This window comes from Perissodus microlepis, chromosome 1, assembly GCF_051167445.1.
Source record: "Perissodus microlepis isolate ML-2025 ecotype Zambia chromosome 1, ASM5116744v1, whole genome shotgun sequence".
NCBI classification, from domain to species: domain Eukaryota; kingdom Metazoa; phylum Chordata; class Actinopteri; order Cichliformes; family Cichlidae; genus Perissodus; species Perissodus microlepis.
Window position 1 is genome coordinate 6,084,112 of NC_140461.1, and position 21,863 is coordinate 6,105,974.

General features: G+C 39.6%; 1 protein-coding gene and 1 long non-coding RNA gene across 2 annotated transcripts; one reads left to right on the forward strand and one right to left on the reverse strand.

Moving 5' to 3' along the window:
• Window positions 1–518: 518 nt before the first annotated feature.
• On the reverse strand, window positions 519–18,457 carry slc7a10a (solute carrier family 7 member 10a). The gene is made up of 11 exons (XM_084927824.1): window positions 18,247–18,457; window positions 13,701–13,905; window positions 11,995–12,146; window positions 5,637–5,762; window positions 5,297–5,450; window positions 5,085–5,208; window positions 4,005–4,108; window positions 3,782–3,878; window positions 3,535–3,684; window positions 2,293–2,470; window positions 519–2,194 (listed from the first exon to the last, which is right to left on the reverse strand). Exons 1-11 carry the CDS (start codon window positions 18,350–18,352, stop codon window positions 2,097–2,099), a joined length of 1,494 nt encoding a protein of 497 aa, XP_084783950.1. The 5' UTR covers window positions 18,353–18,457; the 3' UTR covers window positions 519–2,096.
• LOC146393210 (uncharacterized) lies at window positions 18,399–21,022 on the forward strand. The gene is made up of 2 exons (XR_014800243.1): window positions 18,399–18,518; window positions 19,304–21,022. It is a non-coding gene; the product is annotated as an uncharacterized LOC146393210 (long non-coding RNA).
• Window positions 21,023–21,863: the final 841 nt, after the last annotated feature.

A 21,863-nucleotide genomic window follows, 5' to 3' on the forward strand; every position in this document is an offset into this window, starting at 1 on the left:
CTCATTAGATTGTGCAATGAAAACAAAACGTATAATTTGCTTTTCTGTGCTTTATATGATACAATAACCTGTAAACTGTGGTGGATTGTGCCTGGATGAGCTACTACATCACTCACATTCTGGTTTTTCATAGTAAAATGTACTATAGTAAACTGTTGTTGGCATCAAACTACTCAAGTGCAACCACCAACGTACTACTGGTACATAGCTTATTTTGCACAGTAGTTACCTTTGGCTGATCTTACTTCAAACTGTGAGGTGCAGAGCCACTGCAGGTGGGTCATGAACAACCAGAGGAAAAACAAAACCATTAAAATATGTTAAGAAAAAAAAAAAATTGCAGATATTATTGTGCTGAAAATTTGCTAAAACCTATTATTGCAGCTGTGGCCAAGCTTCCGAAGTGGGTCATGCCAGAAAAAGCTTGAAAACCAACGACTTACTTAATTAGCACAGAAATCCCCATTTTTGACCTGATGGTGCTAAAAAGGATCCCACAGAGGAGACGACACACCGAGTTTCTTCGAAGTCGCTATATTTAATGATCAATTACATTGTTATTAATTTACAACTTCACTCTTTTACAAAACAAAGGTACACCCATTATACAGTATACAAATGTACCACAACATGTTTGAGGAATGTCATCTTTGTAGAAGCCCCTGGTGCGTTTTTAAAAGTTTATTTTTGTCACACAGTATTTACAGCTCTCAGAGCTAAAAGCACCGGGACATGGCAGGACAGACACGAGTCTCTTTTCATGGAGTTCCCAGCAGCTACGGGCTGAGAAAGGGACTGCACGTTCAATAAAGTTCAATGCTGCTGGTTTACTTCTCATTTTAAAAGGCCAAAGGCCCAAACTTCATTTGTTTGTTATATGTACAACATAAAAGAGATATTAAGAGAATACTCAAATACGATAAGGCAGCAACAATAACAATATCACCTGGACCACAGTCAATGCAAAGTTACTGAGGTTGCAAGTTTGACCAGGTCTGGGCCATAATACATCAACAATGTTGACTAATACAGGAAGTCCAAGAGGTCATGGAATACAAACAGGATGTTAATCCAACTCTGTGATGTCAGCAGTGTCATGTTAAGCCAGCTGATCAGTGGATAAGCGATATTGAGTTAACGGTCATTGTAGTGGCTTTTGGGGAAGTGAGAGCTCAAGTAAACATCCACTGCCAGCCGTCTGTCAATCATTACAGATTCTGTTAGAGTTATGCAACAACACATTAGTGCTCAAATACTGTATCACAACAGGTCAAGAGTGTAATAACTGTTTTGGCTGTTCGAGCACCTTGAGAGGTTTCACAGTGGGAACCCAGAGATGAAATCACTGCTGAAGCAACAAAATCCTGCAAGAACCAGTCATGGTCTTGCCCGTCTTTTAAAAATAACTGGGAGAGATGAGTGTCTCTAATAAAAAACATTAAGGCATCAACAGCATCTCTCATGAGGGAAAAGTCATATAGTCATAATTCTTTTTAAAAAGTCGGTGGAAAGAAAATAGAACAGCCAGATTCTGTAGCCAGGCAGAGATATAGACAGAACAAATTACTCATCCACAACAGATCAACAGTGAGCATCATGTGAGTAATTAGTAAAGCAAAGTGCAAAGTAGCAGCAGTTATAGAGAAGTATTGCTAAGTGCAGAAACTGCTTGCATATTTATCTTATTCCATATAAGACATTACACACTCCAAATACCCGCACAACCAACACACTATACACACGTCTATATTTCATAAGGCACATTAGCATGCTGGAAGCATCCTGGAAGTGAAGCAGAAACAGACTTGGAACAGAATGGAGATTCTTTGAGTAAGAAGGGAAAGGATAAGGATCTGTATGAAAAATAAAACTTTGCATGCTGGTGATGACAATGGATGGACAGCAAAACCAAAAAGTTAAAAACACATGCACTGGGTAAAATGGGCTCCATGCCAGCCCAATCCAGTCCACACCTGTGCAAAAATATATGACACTTTCTCTTCGTGCTTCACTGACCAAACAAGAACTCGTTTAAGACGAAAACGGGAAGTATTGACGTTGATGCAAAAGGGGAAGTCCTGGTTTGACTTCACTCCTCAGTCAGTAGCTTTGGCAGTGAGGGGCTCAGTTTCTGAGGGGTCATCCTGAGGAAACACCACATAACACACCTTCTGGCCCTTGTACGTGAGTTTTTCTGCAATACAAAAGACATCATGAGCAGTCAGACTCAGATGGAATTACTGCTGACATAAACAGTTAATATGTTCTGTACACTGGCACAAACCAACTCACCAACTAATCTATAGAGCCATTTGGGTTTCTCCTTCCACTGCACACCCACAAAGTATACAGGGACTCCAGTCAACATGATAACCATACCCAGGCCACAAACCACTGGTTCAGAGTACAGGCTGAAGCCCAGCAGCACAGCCCAGAAGATCAGGTAGCTGATCGGGATCAACAGGTTCACCTACACAGAACAAAAACACATTTGTACAAAAACCCTTGCCACTGTAAATATGTTGATTTATCTGCAATGAACATAATTATCTTTTTTCTTTACCTTTTTTTTTTCTTTTTACATTTGTAAACCCATACTGTCTCTGCATGTAGCATCCAAATATATAAACATGTACATATATTTGTCTGGGATATATATATGTATATATATATATATATACATATATAATTATTATTATTATTATTATATTATTTAATTTAATGCTTTAATGTAACGCAATGTAATACTTATTTGTTTGTTTTTACTTTTTATTTTAATTTTCAGCTTTTATTTGACAATAAAAGTAAAAACAGGGAGCGATTGGAGGGAATGGCATACAGGAGAATGAACATAAACAGAAAACAGGAAACAGTGGATGTTATTTGTGCACTAACTGATGTCATGTAACTGCCATTTGTGACACCAGAGGGCGCCAAAACAATATGCATGCAAAATTTAGTGGTACACAAATCAGACTGCTGACAGCTCTCAGTTTCCTATGCTAAATGTACAGATTACTGTGACACATTCATTGCAGACTACTTGTGTTTATGTGTGTAGTACACACAGAAAAGTCAAAGTCAAGTCCAATAAAATATATATTTTTTGACAACAGGCAACAATTAACAGTTGTGTTTATATGTAACCCAACCTACTATATGAAAATTAGTGTGTATGTCTACATCACCAGTCTATACATTACACTGTCTTCTTTGTTTTACATTATTAAATGCATTAAAAATGACACACTGTTCAAAGCCTTTGAATAGAAGTTTTTAAAAATTATTGAATTGATGTAATGGGAAGCTTAATTTTATAATTGATGCCTTTGTTTAAAAAAATCTAATTATTATAATTTAATTCAAAATTAAATACTTTTATTTGAATCTGTCAGCTTTTTAAGCTTATTTCAAATTTCTATTTTTTTCTTTCTGCCTTACATAATTTTCATATTTTCATTTTTTTTTAATTCCTCACTATAATCTGCTTTTATTGTGGTTAAGTTATACCTCCAGATAAAACAAGTGCCATACCTTTATAGGTCTAGCCAGGTTGGGCCTTTTCTTGCGGAGGTAGAGAAGGCCGGCAATGGTTACCCCATAGGACAAATAGTTGATAAAGGACACATAGTTGATCAGGTTGTGTGTCTCCCCAATACACAGGATGACAACTGTGGCAAAGCACTGTAGGACAGAACAGGTTCAAACAAGAGAAAATGAAAGCACTGAATCTCTGTTTTGAAGCTACACAGCTGGATAAACCTGTTAGAGTGAAACGTACACAGAGCAGCAGGGCAGGAATTGGTGTGCAGTTTTTTAGGTGGATCATTGCCAGCAGATAAGGAAGGTGACCCTCTCTGGCGCCAGAGAAACACAATCTACCGAGAGACATATTTACACATGTTATACACGTTATTTTGAGGAAACAGCGGGCATCAGTAAAAATAAGTAAAAATTAGGGTTTGGTGTGTTGTATAATGCAAGACAAAGCGTTTGTGCTGTACCTGGAGGAGGTAAACAAATATCCATTAATTCCTCCAAAGGTGGACAAAGCTACAGAGATTGGCATCACCCAGGAAAACATTCCCAGCAGTTTCTCCCCAAATGTCTGAAAAAACACAAAACGTGATTGTCCAGATGACCGACATGTTGATTAAATGAATTATTTATTAATTCATCAGTCCCCTCGATTAATGCATTAATTGATTGATTCACTGAAAGATTAAATAGCCTTTTTAACAGCCTGCCTGCATACCACTATATGACTATGGTTATATATGCACGTAGGTACGAGATATAATTTTTTAAAGTATATTTTCAATGTTTTTCAGGTGTGAACTCAAGATCGAGAAAAAATAGTCTCGATCCTTGGTATGTCATTGAAATGCAATGACTTGTAATAACAACCGATGAAAAAACAACAACTTTCAGTTGCTCCCTCACTACAAGGGGCTCCACAGCAGGTGGCTCCACATGTTTGATTTGGCAGACATTTTTGCTGGATGCAATTCCTGATGCAATCCCAAAGGGGATTAATGTCTCAGGCTGGAATCAAACCAGCAACCTGCTACTTGCCAAACTAAAATAACCATTAATGATGCAAAATTAAACTGCATGCGTAAGCAATGACTGAAGTGACCGCTGCTCGACATGTGACAGGATTGTAAATACACAACTGGAGCCTGGAATGTCTGTTGACTTTAGCAGTATATGAGCTGAAACAAGTTTGCATATACAGCCTGAATTCCAAAAATGTGGACACTGTGTGCAATGTAAACAGAAATAGTTTTATGATTTGCAAATCTAATAAAACAACATTTTCACAGTAGAACATAGAAAACGACTCAAATGTTCAAACTGAGAAAATGCCCCATTTTAAGAAAAATACTGGCTCATTTTTAATTTGATGGCAGCCACCCGTCCTAAAAAAGGTGACGTTGCTATGTTTTCTGTGTGCTGCTTTGAATAAAATATGGATTCATAAGTTCAGTTATTGCATTCTGTTTTACATTTGCCACAGTGTCTCAGCTTTTTCAGAACTGGGTTTGTAAAATATCCAGTCATGGCGCCGGAGAGCTGCTCACCACTGCCACAGCATTAGAGCTGAGGAGCTCCTCTGGGGTCATGGAGGAGAAGTAGGCAATGTTGGTCATAGTGTAGACAAGGGTCACCAGTGGGATGGAAATGTAGATGGCACGGGGCAGGTTCCTGATGACAGGAAAAATAATAATGATATGGGGCAGAACTTAAGAAAAACTTGTGGTGTGTCTGATAGCTTTGCTTATGCATATCGTACTTGCGTGGCTCTACGACCTCCTCTGTGACGTAGTTGAGGAAATTCCAGCCGCTGTAGGCAAAGGAGGCCTGGAGGAAGGCCAGCGCTATCTGTCCCACTGAGGGGTCCTGACTGAATTCAAAGGCCACACTGGGCTGCAGGGCATCGTAATGACCTGGATGAAAGATGAGAAATATAGAACGGGCAAATAAAAACCGTAAAATAATTGTTGGTTCATCACTAATCATTTTAATGCAATAAAACCAGAGAGCAGATGAAACATGTCCAAAGCGCAGAAATTACCGTTACCAATTACTGAAAAACATTTTTTATGCATGTGTGCACATGTGTGTGTGTTTACCTCTGCAAATTTGGACAAGTCCTACTATTATAATGAGAACTAGCGCGAGAAGTTTTCCTATAGTGAAAATGTCCTGGATCCTTGTCGCCCAACGCACACTGGAGCAGTTCACCCAGGTCAGGAATACTGCACAAATACACACAAACACACACAGCAGAAAAATCATTAAAGTTTTATGTAAAAAAAGTTAAAGGTTTATTCACAGGTATGTGTGTATTTCCTGCAAAGCATCACATCAACAACACATTTAAAGTGTTTTTCAGGATGAACAAAGTTAATCCTTTCATGCAAGCACTGGATTCTTGATTGACCTCAATGCAGTGGGTCCCTTTAAGCGTTCGCATAGACCTCATATATTATATTCCTCATGAGCTAGGTGTGAAAAGAGACTGTAAATAAAGGATGGATATAGATCCCCATAGCTAGGAAAATGAAGATGTGAGTGTCTTAAAATTGTAGGATGCCTCAGAGCCCAAACTCTTCTGCAGTGATGTAAAGTTGCATGGGCATTGACTGGTGATCTGATGGTTATACCAAACTTCTAACATATTGTGTATTCAGTGTATGCTCACTGTACTTTTAAAAGATTTGTGCTTGTGATTATGCCCATACTCAGTACACAATACAAACGTGTTAGAGATGATTGAGAGTAGTTTTTTACTTGAAATGGTGCATGCATTGTAACTGCATGTGCCACTTTCAATACACTACAGCACAGGTGTCGAACTCCAGGCCTCGAGGGCCGGTGTCCTGCAGGTTTTAGATGTGTCCTTGATCCAACACAGCTGATTGAAATGGCAAAATTACCTCCTCAACATGTCTTGAAGTTCTCCAGAAGCCTGGTAATGAACTAATCATTTGATTCAGGTGTGTTGACCCAGAGTGATATCTAAAACGCACAGGACACCGGTCCTCGAGGCCTGGAGTTCGACACCCCTGCACTACAGTATATGTTGCTGACTTTTTTGATACACATGTACAGATCTTAAAATCTAAGCTCTATGTGTGTTGACTTATTTGCACATTACTCTCTCTCAATTCCTACTTTCTATTTCCTGCTTGTGTAAACTGCACGTGTGTGGCCCTGCTCTCCTCTAGGCTGCTGACCTTGACATTATCACTAAGTTTTGAGGGTATTTTTGTGAAAGCCAACATAGTATCGAATGGCCCAATTCCAAGAGAGCCAAATCAGCCAAGCACAAATGTCTCTCAGTTGCGCTTACAAGCAAAAGAAAGAAAACGGAGACCTACAAATACGTCAAACAATACTGTGTATTGTTCCTCTAAACTCCTAGGCTACTCAGGGACTAGGTATTTTCTGTCTTCTTTTTTGTGCTGTTCTGAAAGCACTTCGAGTGCTCTACTGAGAAGAAAGGCGTTATGTAAGTACCAGTCCATTTGTCCTGCGGGTGCAGATCAGATGCACGAGCTACACCTGCACAGTGTGCTCATTCTTTTACTCTGGCATCCTCGTCTTCCAGGCTCTTTCCTTCATTCTTCCAAATACTCTTTAGATTTGTTTTGCTCTCCGAATTCAATCCCACCTCTCCTTACATACTTAACACTACTGGCTCGACAAATTCATTATCTTCCAAATGACAAAGATCCTTGTTTGATTAAATCCCCATTTTCTTAGTTACTTCTTGTGTTGCTCTAATTTCATGTCACACTCTTTGAGCCAGGCTATAACATGCTTATGACTTCAAAGCATTTCTGATACTTTAAAGTCGTTTGCCCAGAGCTATGCACAACATAAATAATAGTGACATCCAAATAAATCACATAAAAATATTAGTGATGGGTTTATTGGGTGGAAATCAGTAATAACTTTACAAGCAGGATGAGAGTTGTCAGGCAGGAAAAGCTTCCCAGCCAGGGTATGTCCACTTTTTTGTCAACTCCAGTAATGTTATCTTCACAGCGTCTCTATAGTCCACTTATCTGTTTCTTGTGTTTTACATGCCCTCAGAATTGCAGGTGTCTTAAAATGAGAACATGGAGGAAACGGTTTAGCCCTCGGGGTGTATTAAAGGAAGCTAATCTAGTTATTCATTTTTTGTCCCCTCTCTTGTTTCTTTTTTTTTTTGCATCTATTCTTTTTTTGGGTTATATTTCACCTTCTCTCTTCTGACACTTCTTTCCTCCTCTCTTTTACCCACTAACACCCACTCTAGTGACCCAGCAGTGACCATGTCATCCATCACTAGGGCAAGAGTTTTCCTCCCACCACAGAAATCTGAACAAACTGCTTCCGCTGGCAGAGGCACAGACGTATACACACACGTGTGAATTTTTGGCAAGAGGTTTTGGAGGCACCGGGCAGAGCTTTCTCTCCCCTACAACACTGCTGTGTTTTATAGTCAATTACCCTTGGAGTGTTACATGAATTTCCGTTTCTGTGTTCCTGCATGAACCCCCACTACGACCTCCCCCAACTTTCCTCTATTCTAACCCTGACAGGAAGGAGGTGCCAGTGGCTTTGAATGTGACAGTGCAGGTAAATCTGTGTCCTGCTGTCACTGCTTCTATTGAAGGCTGCCTCAGCTCTAGAATACTAACTAATTACCACTTTAAGTCCTAATGGATTCTGATCCCAACTCACTGCAGATTTATCAGCAGGCTTTAACCTCAGGAACGCCTCCTCCTGGTCCAGGATCTGGACTCAGGAGTCACCACACTGGCAAAAACTCCCCAGTCCTGTCTATACATCACAAAATATCTGATAACAAAAACTTCAACGAGGAGACCTAGGAGATCTAAAAAAGGATGCTGAAAGTTACAGATAGAGAGGAAAGAATGTAATTACATATGTTATATGGAGGAGATTAAATGGGCTTTGAGGAAAAATTCTAAATGAATAATGAATAGGGGTAAAACAATTCTGAAACCAAGAACAAAATGAGTATGCAAGCATCCACAATACCATACCTCAATTCTTGTGCCATGGTACACTTGTGGAACTGTTGGCTTAATAGTTTTTCTAGCTATAAAACATTTGTGATTTTGTTTTCAGCTGGAGAATTAGCAACATAATAAAATTAAATCCAAAATTCCTCTAAGGCCATTACAGCGCTCTGTGTAAACATGACATTCTTCTTGGCGTTTGATGCCTACCATACACTGGAAGAATCACATCATTTGTTCAACGTGTGACAGTTTTTCCATCCCCTACAACGATAGTGACATTTTGTTCTTCTGAGCCACTCTGGTTTGTTCTGTCTTTAGGGCAGCCGCTAGTCTGATGATTCACCGTGAGCCCTCAATCGAATTTTAAATGAGTTTCGTGCAGCATTCAATAAAACATCCAGTGTGTTCAAGGATTCAGAGGAAGCCTGAACTAAACTCAGCCACACTAAAATAGAATTTGTGCATGACGTTTTTATTCTGAGCTAGCATACTTGTGTGCTTTCTTAATTTGTGTCTACGTTATGCTCATAGTTGTTCTGACTCTATGGGGGGCTCCATTTTCCAAATAATGAGAAAGAATTAATACACAGTTGATACATGAACGTTTAGAGCAGTAGTTCAGATTGTAGTACACATAGTAAAATGAAATAGAAATGGTATTTCCACTTTTACTGAAAACAATTTTACAGTCTTCTTTTTTGAAATAAATTGAAGTCAATGATCCGAACCAGTGATGGAGACATAACGTGAAACTTCTCCCTACTGCTTGTGTACCAACACAATAATGGACTAACACAGACTTCTTGCTGGAATATTCTCTTGGCCTTTGAAATAAAAACATCACATTTATAGTGACTGTTTTGTGGGATTGAGTATAAAATTAATGATGATGGCTCCATATGACAAGTTACAGTGTTTTACAATTTAAAGAAATATTTAAAGAATATAAAACAGTGTTGACTGCTGGAAAATGAATTTTGCTTTCTTTTTAGTGAAACTGATCAGCAGATGACAAACTAAACTGCAGGATAAATGAGCGTGCATGGCTGTGCTGCTGTGGGCTGTCGAGTGTGCCTATTCTTAGAAGAACACAGCCAGCTTACAACTGGACCTGTCTGGTTTTCACCAACACACGCACGCCTGGGTCACCCTGTGACTCTTGAGCAGTATGCTCAGCAGGAGAGGAAGGAGGGGGGAAACATAACTAGGCTGACTCGCATTCATAAACCCTCAACTAAGAAAAGTTCAGTGAACTTAAGAGCACCCTCACGAAGACTCAGCACAGCAAGAAAATATAATACGTTAATTCTGTTGCTGGAAAGTGATGAAATATTTACTTTATCCTTCACAGGTAACTTAAACTTTTTCTTTTCTTATCCCTTCCTATCGACTACCTGTGTTGCCAATTGCCTGATATGATGCTGCTCATTTACATGCACCTATCTTTGCTTTTTAAGGTGGATGGAACTACAACTCTACAGACATGATTCTTTTAGGGTTCAGAATAATATGTTTTCCATCTGTCATCAGACGTCTGACACTTTCTCTCCTCACAGACTGATTGAGTTTCATGAGATATGAAGCTTGCATAACTGCTGATCACAGACGGGTGACTACAATCTTTCTGTGACTTTAAGTCTCAAGTGTGATGCCATAGACCAGATTGGAGGACAGGGGTCGAACCAGCTAGCCAATAGAAACATCAAACATCTGACTCGAATGTCTGGCTGGCCAATGGGGACTTCCTTCATTATTGATGTGAAAGGTATTCTGCCCTTTTCCTATTTCCATGGTGCCCTGTGACAGTAACAATGCACAATAGTGTAGACACACCCTCTCATTAGCAGTGTCCACAAAGACTGGCACCATTATGTATTCTGACACTGATACTGAGACACACACACACACACACACACACACACACACACACACAAACTCATAGCACACTCTAGAATACAACACAAAAACCCACTCGCACAGTGTCCCTTGCCCAAAGTAGGCAGCAGTTGTAGGATTCTGTTGCCATAAATAGTAGAGGGTACTCAGCAAATGCTAGGCCTGACGTGCGCACACACCCACATATGAAGCCAACCATCCCACTCCCCGTCTATCCCGTTTCCCCTTCTCCATCCGGTTCTGACAGGACCAAACTGGCTGGTTTGTGGATCGGATACATGCAAGGTCTGCTTGGGCCACTGGCTATTTAAATACAGATACCCCAACTGATCAGATTAGAGGCTGGAGATAGAGCATAACATTTCTTGTGGAATTATCAAATGACAATGACAGCCCTGAGCACACTGAAGTGTCACAGAATCACATTTCTTTATGCCACCACAGGAAATGGATTTGATTTGGTTTGATTAGTCTGGTTTACTTTGGTAAATGCACAAACTTGCCTAAGATGGAAGTACCTTTTTCCTTGTTATTATTTGTCTTCCAAACAGTCATTTATAGGAACATCGTATATAGGAGCAACAGTATTTTGGAAATATATGTACAAGTGCAAGTTAAAATAGATATTTTTCTTTAAGATCAATTGCTTTTTATGTTGCTTTGGAAACAGATGCTTGGTCTGATGTTTACCTCACTGGGAGTCACTCTGGCTCATTCAGTCAGATGACTTGCATGTTGAACACAACAGCAGGTCTGAAGTGTGATACTGTGAACTAGTTTGTCATGATGACACAGGCCACACACATGCAGTCACGCAGAAGAGCAACAAATCTGTCAACCACTCATCTGTTTATTCAAACTTTGAACCATACCACCTGAAAAATCTGGCCAGCAACCAACCAGCTTGCCACTATGGAAATGCTAAGGAAAGCATTTATCCATTATTAATCATTAATCATAAATGGAGAGTCAAAATTGAGGCTTATCAGAGTTGAAGTAAACTCAGAAAATGTTGTGTTCCTGAGGTGGAATGTTAAGCACTCCCAGTTCCCATGGTGTATTGCAAGCTGTATGAATGTCAAAGCTATTTTGCTCTCAAAAATCTGAGGGCAACAACTGTATTCTTAAATACGTAATTAGCAATTTTACAGCAAGTTGTGGCCTGCTGCTGTAGAACAAGATGACTGACTGTATTTCAGAAGCACAACAGGAAAGAAATACTGCCAAGGTCTTGCATTTGAAATTCTGACCTGAAGAATTACTCTGTGGCATCTGACTTTATATTTAATGAAAAGCAAAGAGTGTCTCCTTATCTTGTTCTTGAAAAAAAAAAAAAAGATCTTTCACTGCACTGGATGTTTCAGTTTGTTTGGCATCAAGAACCATGTGCTTAGCATTAGCAACAATGTTTACCCTGGCAGGACAGTTCTAAAAACTGTTCAGTGGAAAATCAAAGAGAGATAAGACGTAAAGGACAACACTAAACTAGAATAAACATTTACTTAAACTAACATGGAATAGATAAATAGAGTTTCTAAGGCTGCTAGTGACTCACAGACACAAATTGTTGCGAGAAGTTTGGTGGCGATGAACGGAGGAAAACAGTCCTGAAAGGCCGGCTGCAAGACGTAATTGGAGAAGGTGAGCGCAATGACGGCCAACGTGGTTGGGTACATGATGAGGACAGCGCTCCATAACAACAGGAATCTAAAGGATGAAGAGACAGAACGGGATTTCAATTTAGAATAAAGTTCAGTGTAATAACTTGAGACTAAGTGGAGAGGAGGGGGTGGGGGCTGTCACATGTGGGCAGTTATTTTGACAAGGAAGGGACTTTCACTGCTCTTATAACATTATTCCATATTCAATAAACTGTATAAAAAATGGACATAGCTGCCATGATGTCATATTGGTGATGCTTTTTAAACAACTTGAGCTGAGCATTTGCACCCAACTCACTGGTGAACAGCTGGTGATTGATTTGTTACCCAGTGATGGTACCCTGGATAATCCTCCTTGCTGACTGTAAAAAAAAACATTAAAACAATAACTTATTGTTTAATTATGACCTGAAACCAGAAACTAGACCTAGAAAGTGATCAGGAAACGGTTTACTCTGGCACAGAACAAGACAGTTGAAGACCATTAAGTCTTTCTGCAACCACAGAGGTTGCAAAAAGGTTGGTGCTTTCACTTTTCAGACCTGGATGTTAGGTCAGTCTTTTATACTGTCTTTGATTCCATCCCAGCTTTACAGTCACACCTATACTTAAACCTGTCAGCAAAACAACACCACTGTAGAAGTTGGGTCTTTACTTAACCTCCTACGACCTGGCGTCCACATATGTGGACATCACATTTTGGGTTGTCTAGACCACAATACTAAATTTTGCTCTAGCACATCAGCAGGAGCTTCAGCGTTCCATCTGTGGCTGCAGAGGATGTGCTCAGGCAAACACTCAGTGTTTGACACTCGTTTTTTGACAGCATTTAAAGCAGATTTTACAACCACTGTTGTAACTTAGAAAAAAAGGATGTACTTGCATGCATAAAGCACTTACTAAATGCAAGCCATACTTGGTTATCATCAAGGAAGCATTGACCTGATGATTTTATTAAATTAAAAACATCAGGGGACCAAAGCCATTAAGCACATACTTTGGACATGTAAGGCTTTGGGCGAATTTTTTTCAAACTCAAGTAACTCCAGAATTTTACTATTGGTGCACTGGAAGTTGAAAACATAATGAAAACTTTAATTCCACCTCCAGACTCCCAGAGTGAGTGCTTTTTGTTTCTTGTTCCCTTCTTATTCTTTCTGTGTTGGTATTCAACTGTAATTCAAAAACTCCTATATTAGTTCTTACTTTCTGCTGTTTTTAACATTTTTACTGCTGCTCCTGTGTTTAATCCTTTGTGGTACTTGCTTCATTCATAGTTGCAAAATAACTGAACAGCGAAAGTCAGACTGAACTACTTTCACAGAAATGCTTCTGAAGGCTGGCACAGTGTATAACAAGTTTGACTTTCTCAGACTTAGAATTCCGCTCTATGATCAGCTGACACACCACATGACCTCTGAAAGTCATAAGACGCTCACAGATGATTGGTTCAAAGCCAACACGCCCATTGGACTGTTGCAATATAATTCATATGAGGAAAAATAAGTCAGGGGGAAAGATGCAACAAGCTGCTACTGCAGTTTAGGAACATCTGTATTTTAAAAAATGCAACTAGAAAAATAACAACGACAGTACTTACCCTACTAGGCCCCCAAAGATTTCTGTCACATATGAATAGTCACCTCCAGACTTTGGGATGGTGACACCCAATTCAGCGTAGCACATGGACCCAAGGGTGCAGATGCCCCCTCCACAAACCCACACGATGAGTGACAGTCCCACTGAACCCGCATGCTCCAACACTCCTTTAGGTGAGATGAAAATCCCAGAGCCAATGATGTTCCCTTAGGAGAAAATATTACAGTGATTATTTATACATAAATATTCATCAAAGACTTCTTTTTGTGTGCAACACAAGATTTGGTTTTATTGGTTTGTGCTCCCAAAGCTGTCACACTTCAATTTAAAACTCCAGACATTTAGAACAAATGGCATTTACCATTTATCCGTAGTTTGGTGATAATTTGGTCAGATGTTTATACATTCAGGTAAAAAGAAAAGTAACAGAATAAAGAACACAAAGTAGAATCAAAGCGATTCCAAAAGGCTTATTAAAACTTTGGCTTGAAGGTCACAATACTCTAACAGTAGTTCTCCAAGCTATTTTTGCTAAAGTTGGACAACACGCATCTGTAGAGAAGGAGAAAGTGAAGAGGAAAGACTAGCACAGCCAAGCCTGATGGAAAGTAAAGACAAAACTCTTTTCTTTCTGCAGTAAGGCATGTGACTATTGCTTTCACTTAGTGATTAATGTAGCTATATATAGTAATGCTTTGACATATGACTGCATGGTATGCACAGCCTAATCTCACTGATTTAAAGCTGCTGTTTGTTCTGCCACAGTGGCTACAGGCATTCTTCTATTTTTCAGCCATCCATGTTCTTAACTGTTTATCCAGTTCAGGGTTGTGGAGAGGATGGAGCCTATCCTGCACACCTTCCCGGAGGAAGCAGCACTCCTCAAAGGTAGTAGTGTCCTGCAGAAGAACAATGTACCCCACCACAATGCATAAACTGTTTAGGGATGGCCCAAGGAACAGCCAGGCCTCTAATTTTCAAGATCCCACTCAGATGAAAATCTGTAGGATGAACAAAATCTGATTCATGGATCCATGGAACCAAGTGGACCCAACAGATCTGATGCTAACATTTCAGTGTTAAACATCACTGAACATGCATAAAGGTGTTCTGTCTATGCCCTGATTGTTCAGATCTTTCAGCAGAACATGAGAGACCAACACAATATCGGTAGGATATTTTAATACTGGTGATAATACAGGTGAAACCATCCATAAAGCTGCAATTTCATTTATACAAATAATTAGTATATTTAATAAGATAATAAAGTAATTTAGTCCAGGCTCGTTAAAATGTGACTCATTAAAAATCAGGCTCAGCTGACTCCCTAACAAGAACAAATAGAGGTTCTCTGACAGCTTGGTTGGCTCAGGCACATACTAATAAGCAAGTTCAGACTCAGTCTGACATTTACATGCCCTCACCCCTACCAAAAAAACGACAAAACAAAAGCTAGCACACATAACAAAGTAACCAAACAGCAGCTGTCACAGCAAAACATTGTTTGTACTGTCCTTCAAGTCTTTGTCCTCTTTGGAAAAGTGTGAGAAGAATTGAGTCCTCACAATAAAATATGACCCTGTCAACTGTAAATCTTTTAGAAACTATTAAAACCCAGAGGCACGCTATGGACCCAAATGCTCCCTAATGATGCAGATCCAGCAATGAGATCTGAGGAACGCATTTTTCATTGTCTGATCTCTTTGTGGAGGCCACTGTGAGATGCAGAGCTGTTACATAATGTATGTGTTGTGTTTGTTATGTCATAAAGTTTGGCACTGCAGCTGAAACTGTTAGTCACAGGCCTACTGACCCTCTCTGCATCATATCCCAGCACCATCTCTGAGAAATTTTCTCAAAATGACCTCACATTGCTCACCATTTTATACAAGCAAATACTCCAAATCTCCTGTGCAAAAGGGAAAATGAAGAATGTCTCATATTATGTGGGGGTTTTTTTGTAATGCTGCATGTATAATACCTCCTAACGGAGGGGAACTTGTACTACGAAGATAAAGCGGTGAGCGATGATGAAGCTGGTTGCATGAAAATAGTGATTAATGTCACGACTAATAGCAAGTGAGCAATTGCAGAAAAGTATATTCAGTGTGGTTAGAGATTAATAATACAGGACATTTGATAGTTGTGGAGTATTGTCTAACTGTAAGTGTAACCAGTGGTAATCAATAGCTACCTGAAGGCTTCCCTGCTGACAGCTTCAGCAGTCTATATTACTAGAACAAGGCATATGAAATGCAATGTGAGTAGGCTGTATCTGGTGGGTAGTAGCATGACTCAAGTTGCCTGTGTGTACTTGCTGTACAGGCTTTCCTCCATCTGTGCTTGTGGCAAGAGTTCAGCATTATGCTAAGCTGATCTGAGCGTCCATTTTAATCTTAAAATATTAATGTAGAAGAAAAATGAGCAGTCGTCATATTACCTGAAGAAATCCAACACCAGTTTCTTAAATGATTACAGACCTGCCACATTAACATGTAATTATGAAAATCTTTGTGTGTGTTCAGTATGTAAACGCCTTCCCAATGTGATCAGCTTAAATGCTTACCAGCAAACATCCAGGATAAGCAGGGCTGCAGAGTATGCACTGTGTCTCCATCTCTTTTCCAGCCCGGAGCACTTACAGGCTTACCACTTACAATGCATTAGCTTTGTGGACCACATTTCTGTGTTTTTGATAGGTTATGATACAAAACTTGTTGATCAGCACCAGTCTGTAAAGAGCCTGTGATCAAATTTCAGAGAGATGCAAAAGGCTCTCTCATTACTGATCGTGGTGGAAAGTGGAAGAGTGGTGACTCTAGATTTCCTTAGACCAAAAATCCCACACTCTCTGAAATGGGATGACAGGGATGACTGGTTATCTCTTCTTATTTGGGTGAGTGTCCTTGCCTTATATAAGCAACATGAATCCAGAAAGTGTTTCTCAGTACCAGGAGAAACTAGAGCTCTGGGAGAAAGAAGCTCTAGCGGGCAGTTCCATACCCAGGTTTGAACCCAGGACACTCTTACACCCCTCTGTGATGCAGTGGTGATCTGCTGTGCTCACCTGCTAGTTTATTTTGAACTTGGCAAAGGACTTTACTTCATGCCAAATGACCACTTGAGTTGTTGCCCACCCGATGCACCACTCACTAGGCAGGCAGCGGAGCTCTTTTTCTCACACACTCATTCAGCTGCACTGCCAGATACAGGAAATCTTTCACACCAAATACATGAAATCTTTATAATACTTTAATATTACTTCAACTCTGATAACAAAATAATTTCACAAATATGGACTAAATAAAGCATTATACTGAAAGAAAAAAGTGAGTCAAATGCAAAATTTGCAGAAATAACATTAACTGCAATTATATCTCATTTCTATCAGAGCACATTAGATGTGAGCATGGCTATGAAGATGAACTGTGGAACTGAAAATATTTTTAAAAGGCAAACTATTAACTGGTTCCTTTGTAGCCTATTGACTGTCGCAGAATTCCACCTTTCACTGAACTGCAAAAACCATTTGTCCCAGTGATAAACATTTCCCTTTTTATTTGTTGGTTAGTAATTTTTTTCCACTCATTAAGACTAATTTTTATATTTACCACCACAAATGTACAAAAATGAGGAACTGTTATTGAAGCCACTGAATGCCACTGCCAAAACTTTACCCTGCAACATGTGGTTCTGAAATACAATAAAATATTTTCGTGACAGGATTCATTGCAGATTGAATTGAACACTAGAATAGTGTAGAAGTTTATAAAACTTTATGTTTATGTACACTTACTGTAAGGGATATGTAAAATGCAACATCAGATTTTGGAAGAAACTACAAACAGCACTGCAACTTCCTGTATTTTGACAGTTATCCAATTTTTGCAGATGCACATGTAAAGTAAAATTCATTGTCTGCAGTATAAGCGTATTTTATGATGTAACTGGTATGATAACGTTACCGAAATTAACGATATTAATGCCTTGGTTTAGTCAGTAGACTATCCGAGGACAATGCTACAATGGTAACAGTAAACTCTCCCACTGAAGCACGTGGGAGATGTGCCGGTTCTGCTTGTCTGTCAAGTTCAGCTTTAGATCATCCAGCCACGTATGCACGCTCATATTCAGACCACTCAGACTGATGCAACAGTTTCCACGCAAAGCTCAGAACCCTGCATTCATACATCAGAGCGTGCGTGCGTAACGGCGACTTTTCAGCTATTCATTCTTAGAGTCAGACAGTCACGAACCATGTCTAAAAGAAAAGTCACATCTTAGTCTTTATAGTGTCCGTACAGTAAATAGAATACATAGAATAAAAGAACAGACTAGAATAAAAGCTCAGACGTACAGTGAGTGACTCACACTGTGTGTAATTATACTCTAACCTTGACAGAGAAAGAGTAACTGTACATCAGCCACGTTATAAGCTTTCCGCTCGGTCACGTTTCCTCGTCAGTTTTTTCCTTGTCGCAGAATTCATCACTTCGAACCACTCTCCGTGAGTTGAGCACGTTTAACAAAAGCTGTCACACACTCACCGATGATAATAGCGCAAGCGCTCAGAAGTCCAATTTCTTTTTTCAGGGTGACTCTGTCGCTGTTGGAGGAGTCTTCATTCTTCTTTCTTTTCTTTTTGTCCTCCATCTCCTCCGCCTTGCAAATGGGCTTCCTGGTAGCCTCGGTCCGGTCCAGATGCTTCCGACTGAACCAAGCTCCGCTTTACGGGCTGCCCTTATAACATCCCACAGATGAAGCAGAAATGCGCATGCGTACAATGCGATCCACCTCTCAAACCCCAACCTTGTCTCAGGTAAGTGAGTGCTGGCGTAGGCAATAGGGAACCAGTCCACTTTAAATAAAATTGTTCGATGAATGTGTTGTAGAATATTGTGGTTAGATTTGTGAATCTGGACAAGCACATACTTTACTCTTTTCTTTACATATATTTTGCTTCGAAGGGGTCAAATATTTTAGTCTCGCAATAGTTCTCCAGGCTTTCTGGAAGTCTTTAAAAAAACAAAACAAAAAGTTTTGTTGGACATTTTTTGACTAGTCTTGAGACTGAAGAAGTAAATGGCCTGCATTTGTATAGCGCTTTTCTAGTCCATAGGACCCCAAAGCGCTTTACACTACATTCAGTCATTCACCCATTCACACACTGGCGATAGCAAGCTACATTGTAGCCACAGCTGCCCTGGGGCGCACTGACAGAGGCGAGGCTGCCGGACACAGGCGCCACCGGGCCCTCTGACCACCACCAGTAGGCAAACATGGGGTTAGTATCTTGCCCAAGGATATTTGGCATGCAGCCAGGAGGCAGCCTGGGATCGAACCACCGACCTTCTGATTAGTGGCTGACCTGCTCTGCCACCTGAGCTACAGCCACCCGAAGTCGCTTGAATGAGTGAAAACGCTACGTCCAGATGAACAGAATCAACTTTTTCTGATTTCCCTACCTCGATGATTGAGCATGAATCAAGACAATGGTCCCCAAACATATGCAGTAAATGCAGTAAAAATCTACCTGGATAGAAAAGCATATAGTTGAGCATTATCTGTCATTAATGACATTCCCATATGCGATCATCTTGACAGAGAACGGAACAAAAGGCAGCCAACATCCAAGGAAGAGCTCTGGGATGTCCTTCAAGAAGCCCGGAGATCTATTCCTGGAGAGTATTTAAAGAAATGACAAGAACACTTTCACAGGGAGCTCAGGCTCTATTGAAAAATAAAGGTGATCATATCAAACATTGACCTTTAAGCTCATTAACATTCCACAAACTATTTTCTCCCAATAAATTTGTTATTATATTATTGTTAGTATGTTTATTGAAATATATAAAGAAATGGTTTAGCACTTTTGTGCTAGACTGTACTCATGAGGTGAATACTTTAAATGAAAGCCTGTCTTACTTTGGTAAAAATAGTCCAGTGCAAGCAACCTTATTAGTCCCATCAGAGTCAATTAGGTGAAATCCCTTTCCCTACAGACTATTGTAATTTGATCCTCTGCTCATTCCCTTTGTGTATAGAAAGGTCACCACATATATAATATCACATCAGTCAGTAGGTATTAAACTTCAAAATGTCCCCGATCAAACACTAGCTATTGAGATTAGATTATTTGACATTTTGCTTTCTTCATGCCCTGTGGTACTTTTACTTTTACTGGCAAAAGTCCAAACACAGAAAAAAAAATTAAGAAAGGGAACACAAAGCAGAAATCCAGAGCAAACAGAATGACAGGACACATGGAAGGCAACAAGAGGAGCTCACAATAGGCAAGAGGATATATGGAAAACAAGGCACAGGCACAATGGAGCAATAGACCACAAGTGAAAAACGATGAAGACAGAGTAGACAATCAAAAAGGAGGGAAGGCAGGCAGGGGAAACAAACAAGGAAGAAAGAAATGCATCAAATCACAGAAGATACACAATGAAAAGTAATTCCAAAAAAAGAAAAGAAAATTAAAAGGCAATGCTTGTGACAGCAGAAAAATCAAAACTCAGTAACGTCACGTCATCATCTGGGTCGTGGGGTTAAGAAATCCATCTTCAGTCAGACTTTGAATTTAGCATTGGTGTAAATCACATTTTTTTGGTTAGGATTTCACCCACAGCATTTTTTTAAGGTTAACTTGAAAGACCATACAAGGCTCATTCTAGTGGTTCACATCTGCAGAATTAGTGCTTACAGCTGTTATATGCAAAGGAAATAAAAGTCCTTATCCAAACAGATGTATTTGGTGATTGGGTGACTGGATTCCTTCTTAGATCTTCCTCACTCTCTTCCTAATTACATTAAAAACAAGACTTTCTACTCATGTGACCTCAAGCATTACTGATACCTGCTATAAATGTTATTAATGTACACATATGTACAAGAGCATCCAAATCCAGGGGATAGTGCATGTGCTATACTTACTTTAAGGCACTTGCCCACTTCACAGTGTGTTTCTCATTCACCTGTTCACACACACACACACACACACACACACACACACACACACACACACACACTCATCATCATCATAACCACCTCTCCTGAATTTGTGACTGTCATGTACGGTGTGGCTTGCATTCAGACACAATTTGGGTTTTAGTGTTTTGCTCCACGACAATCGGGGCGAGTGATTAAGCAGCTCTTTCCCTTGAGTGATTCCATCTGAGTTTCTATGTTTCACATTTCTAAGGACTCTTTACTTGTGTATTGTCCCCCTGTTTGTAGGTTTGGATCACACCAATAAAGTCATTAACTTGTAAAAACTTGATTTCATCTTTAAAATTAAATAAAATGTAATTTATTTGATACATTTTGTGTCATTGTCACTTTTAGATTATTGGAAACCCATTATTAGGTGTTAATTCTCAGTGACCTCTGATGTGTTGGCAAAGAACATGCCATATCATACTAAGTCTTGTTAAATGTTAAAGTATTATTATTGGCACTTAATATACTTTGATAGAAATGTATTAGTTTGACACGTTGCTTGGCTTGACTTTTCAGCAGCCAGTCTTTCAGCATATTTTATTGACTTATTTATATGAGATTGTTTATTGCTGGTAATCAAAGATTCTTTTCTGGTGCAAGCTTGAATTTTCCTCCACCACAAAAACAAAGACCTTTGAGTTATTTTTACAAAGCTGGCAGCTGGAAACTAAGAGACATAAACAGACACATTATTGCTGTATATACATTTTAGGAGTTCAAAACTTGCATAATTTGAGGATTTTTGTCATGTAATTGTGAGACATCAAGTGGAATCGTAAGATTCCCTTGCAAAATGCGACATTTTCAATTTGACTTCAGCAAATGATCTAAATGATATAACAGTGGGTTATTTCACAGTGTTCATTAGAGTGACAGCCTGGGGGAAGAAACTGTCTCTGTAGCGGCTGGTTTTTGTAAACACTGCTCTTTAGCGCTTGCTTGAAGGCTGCAGTTTGAACAGTTTATGTCTGGGATGTGAGGGATCTGTAGCGATGTTTTCTGCCTGTTTCCTAACCTTGAACCTGTACAGGTTCTGGATGAATACCACCAATGATCCTCTTTACAGACCTGATTGTCCTGATTGTCTAGGTGCAGTCTGGCCCTATCCTGTTTCATCCAGTTCCTCTGCACCTTTCCTCTGGTGTTTAACTACCTAGCA

Coding starts and splice junctions, on each gene's coding strand:
- slc7a10a (XM_084927824.1), bottom strand. CDS start 18,352: ATGGAGGACAAAAAGAAAAGAAAGAAGAATGAAGACTCCTCCAACAGC. Junction 4,109..5,084: donor GCTCTAATGCTGTGGCAGTG/GTGAGCAGCTCT, acceptor GTGTTTTTTCAG/ACATTTGGGGAGAAACTGCT. Junction 3,685..3,781: donor TTCCTGCCCTGCTGCTCTGT/GTACGTTTCACT, acceptor TCTGTCCTACAG/TGCTTTGCCACAGTTGTCAT.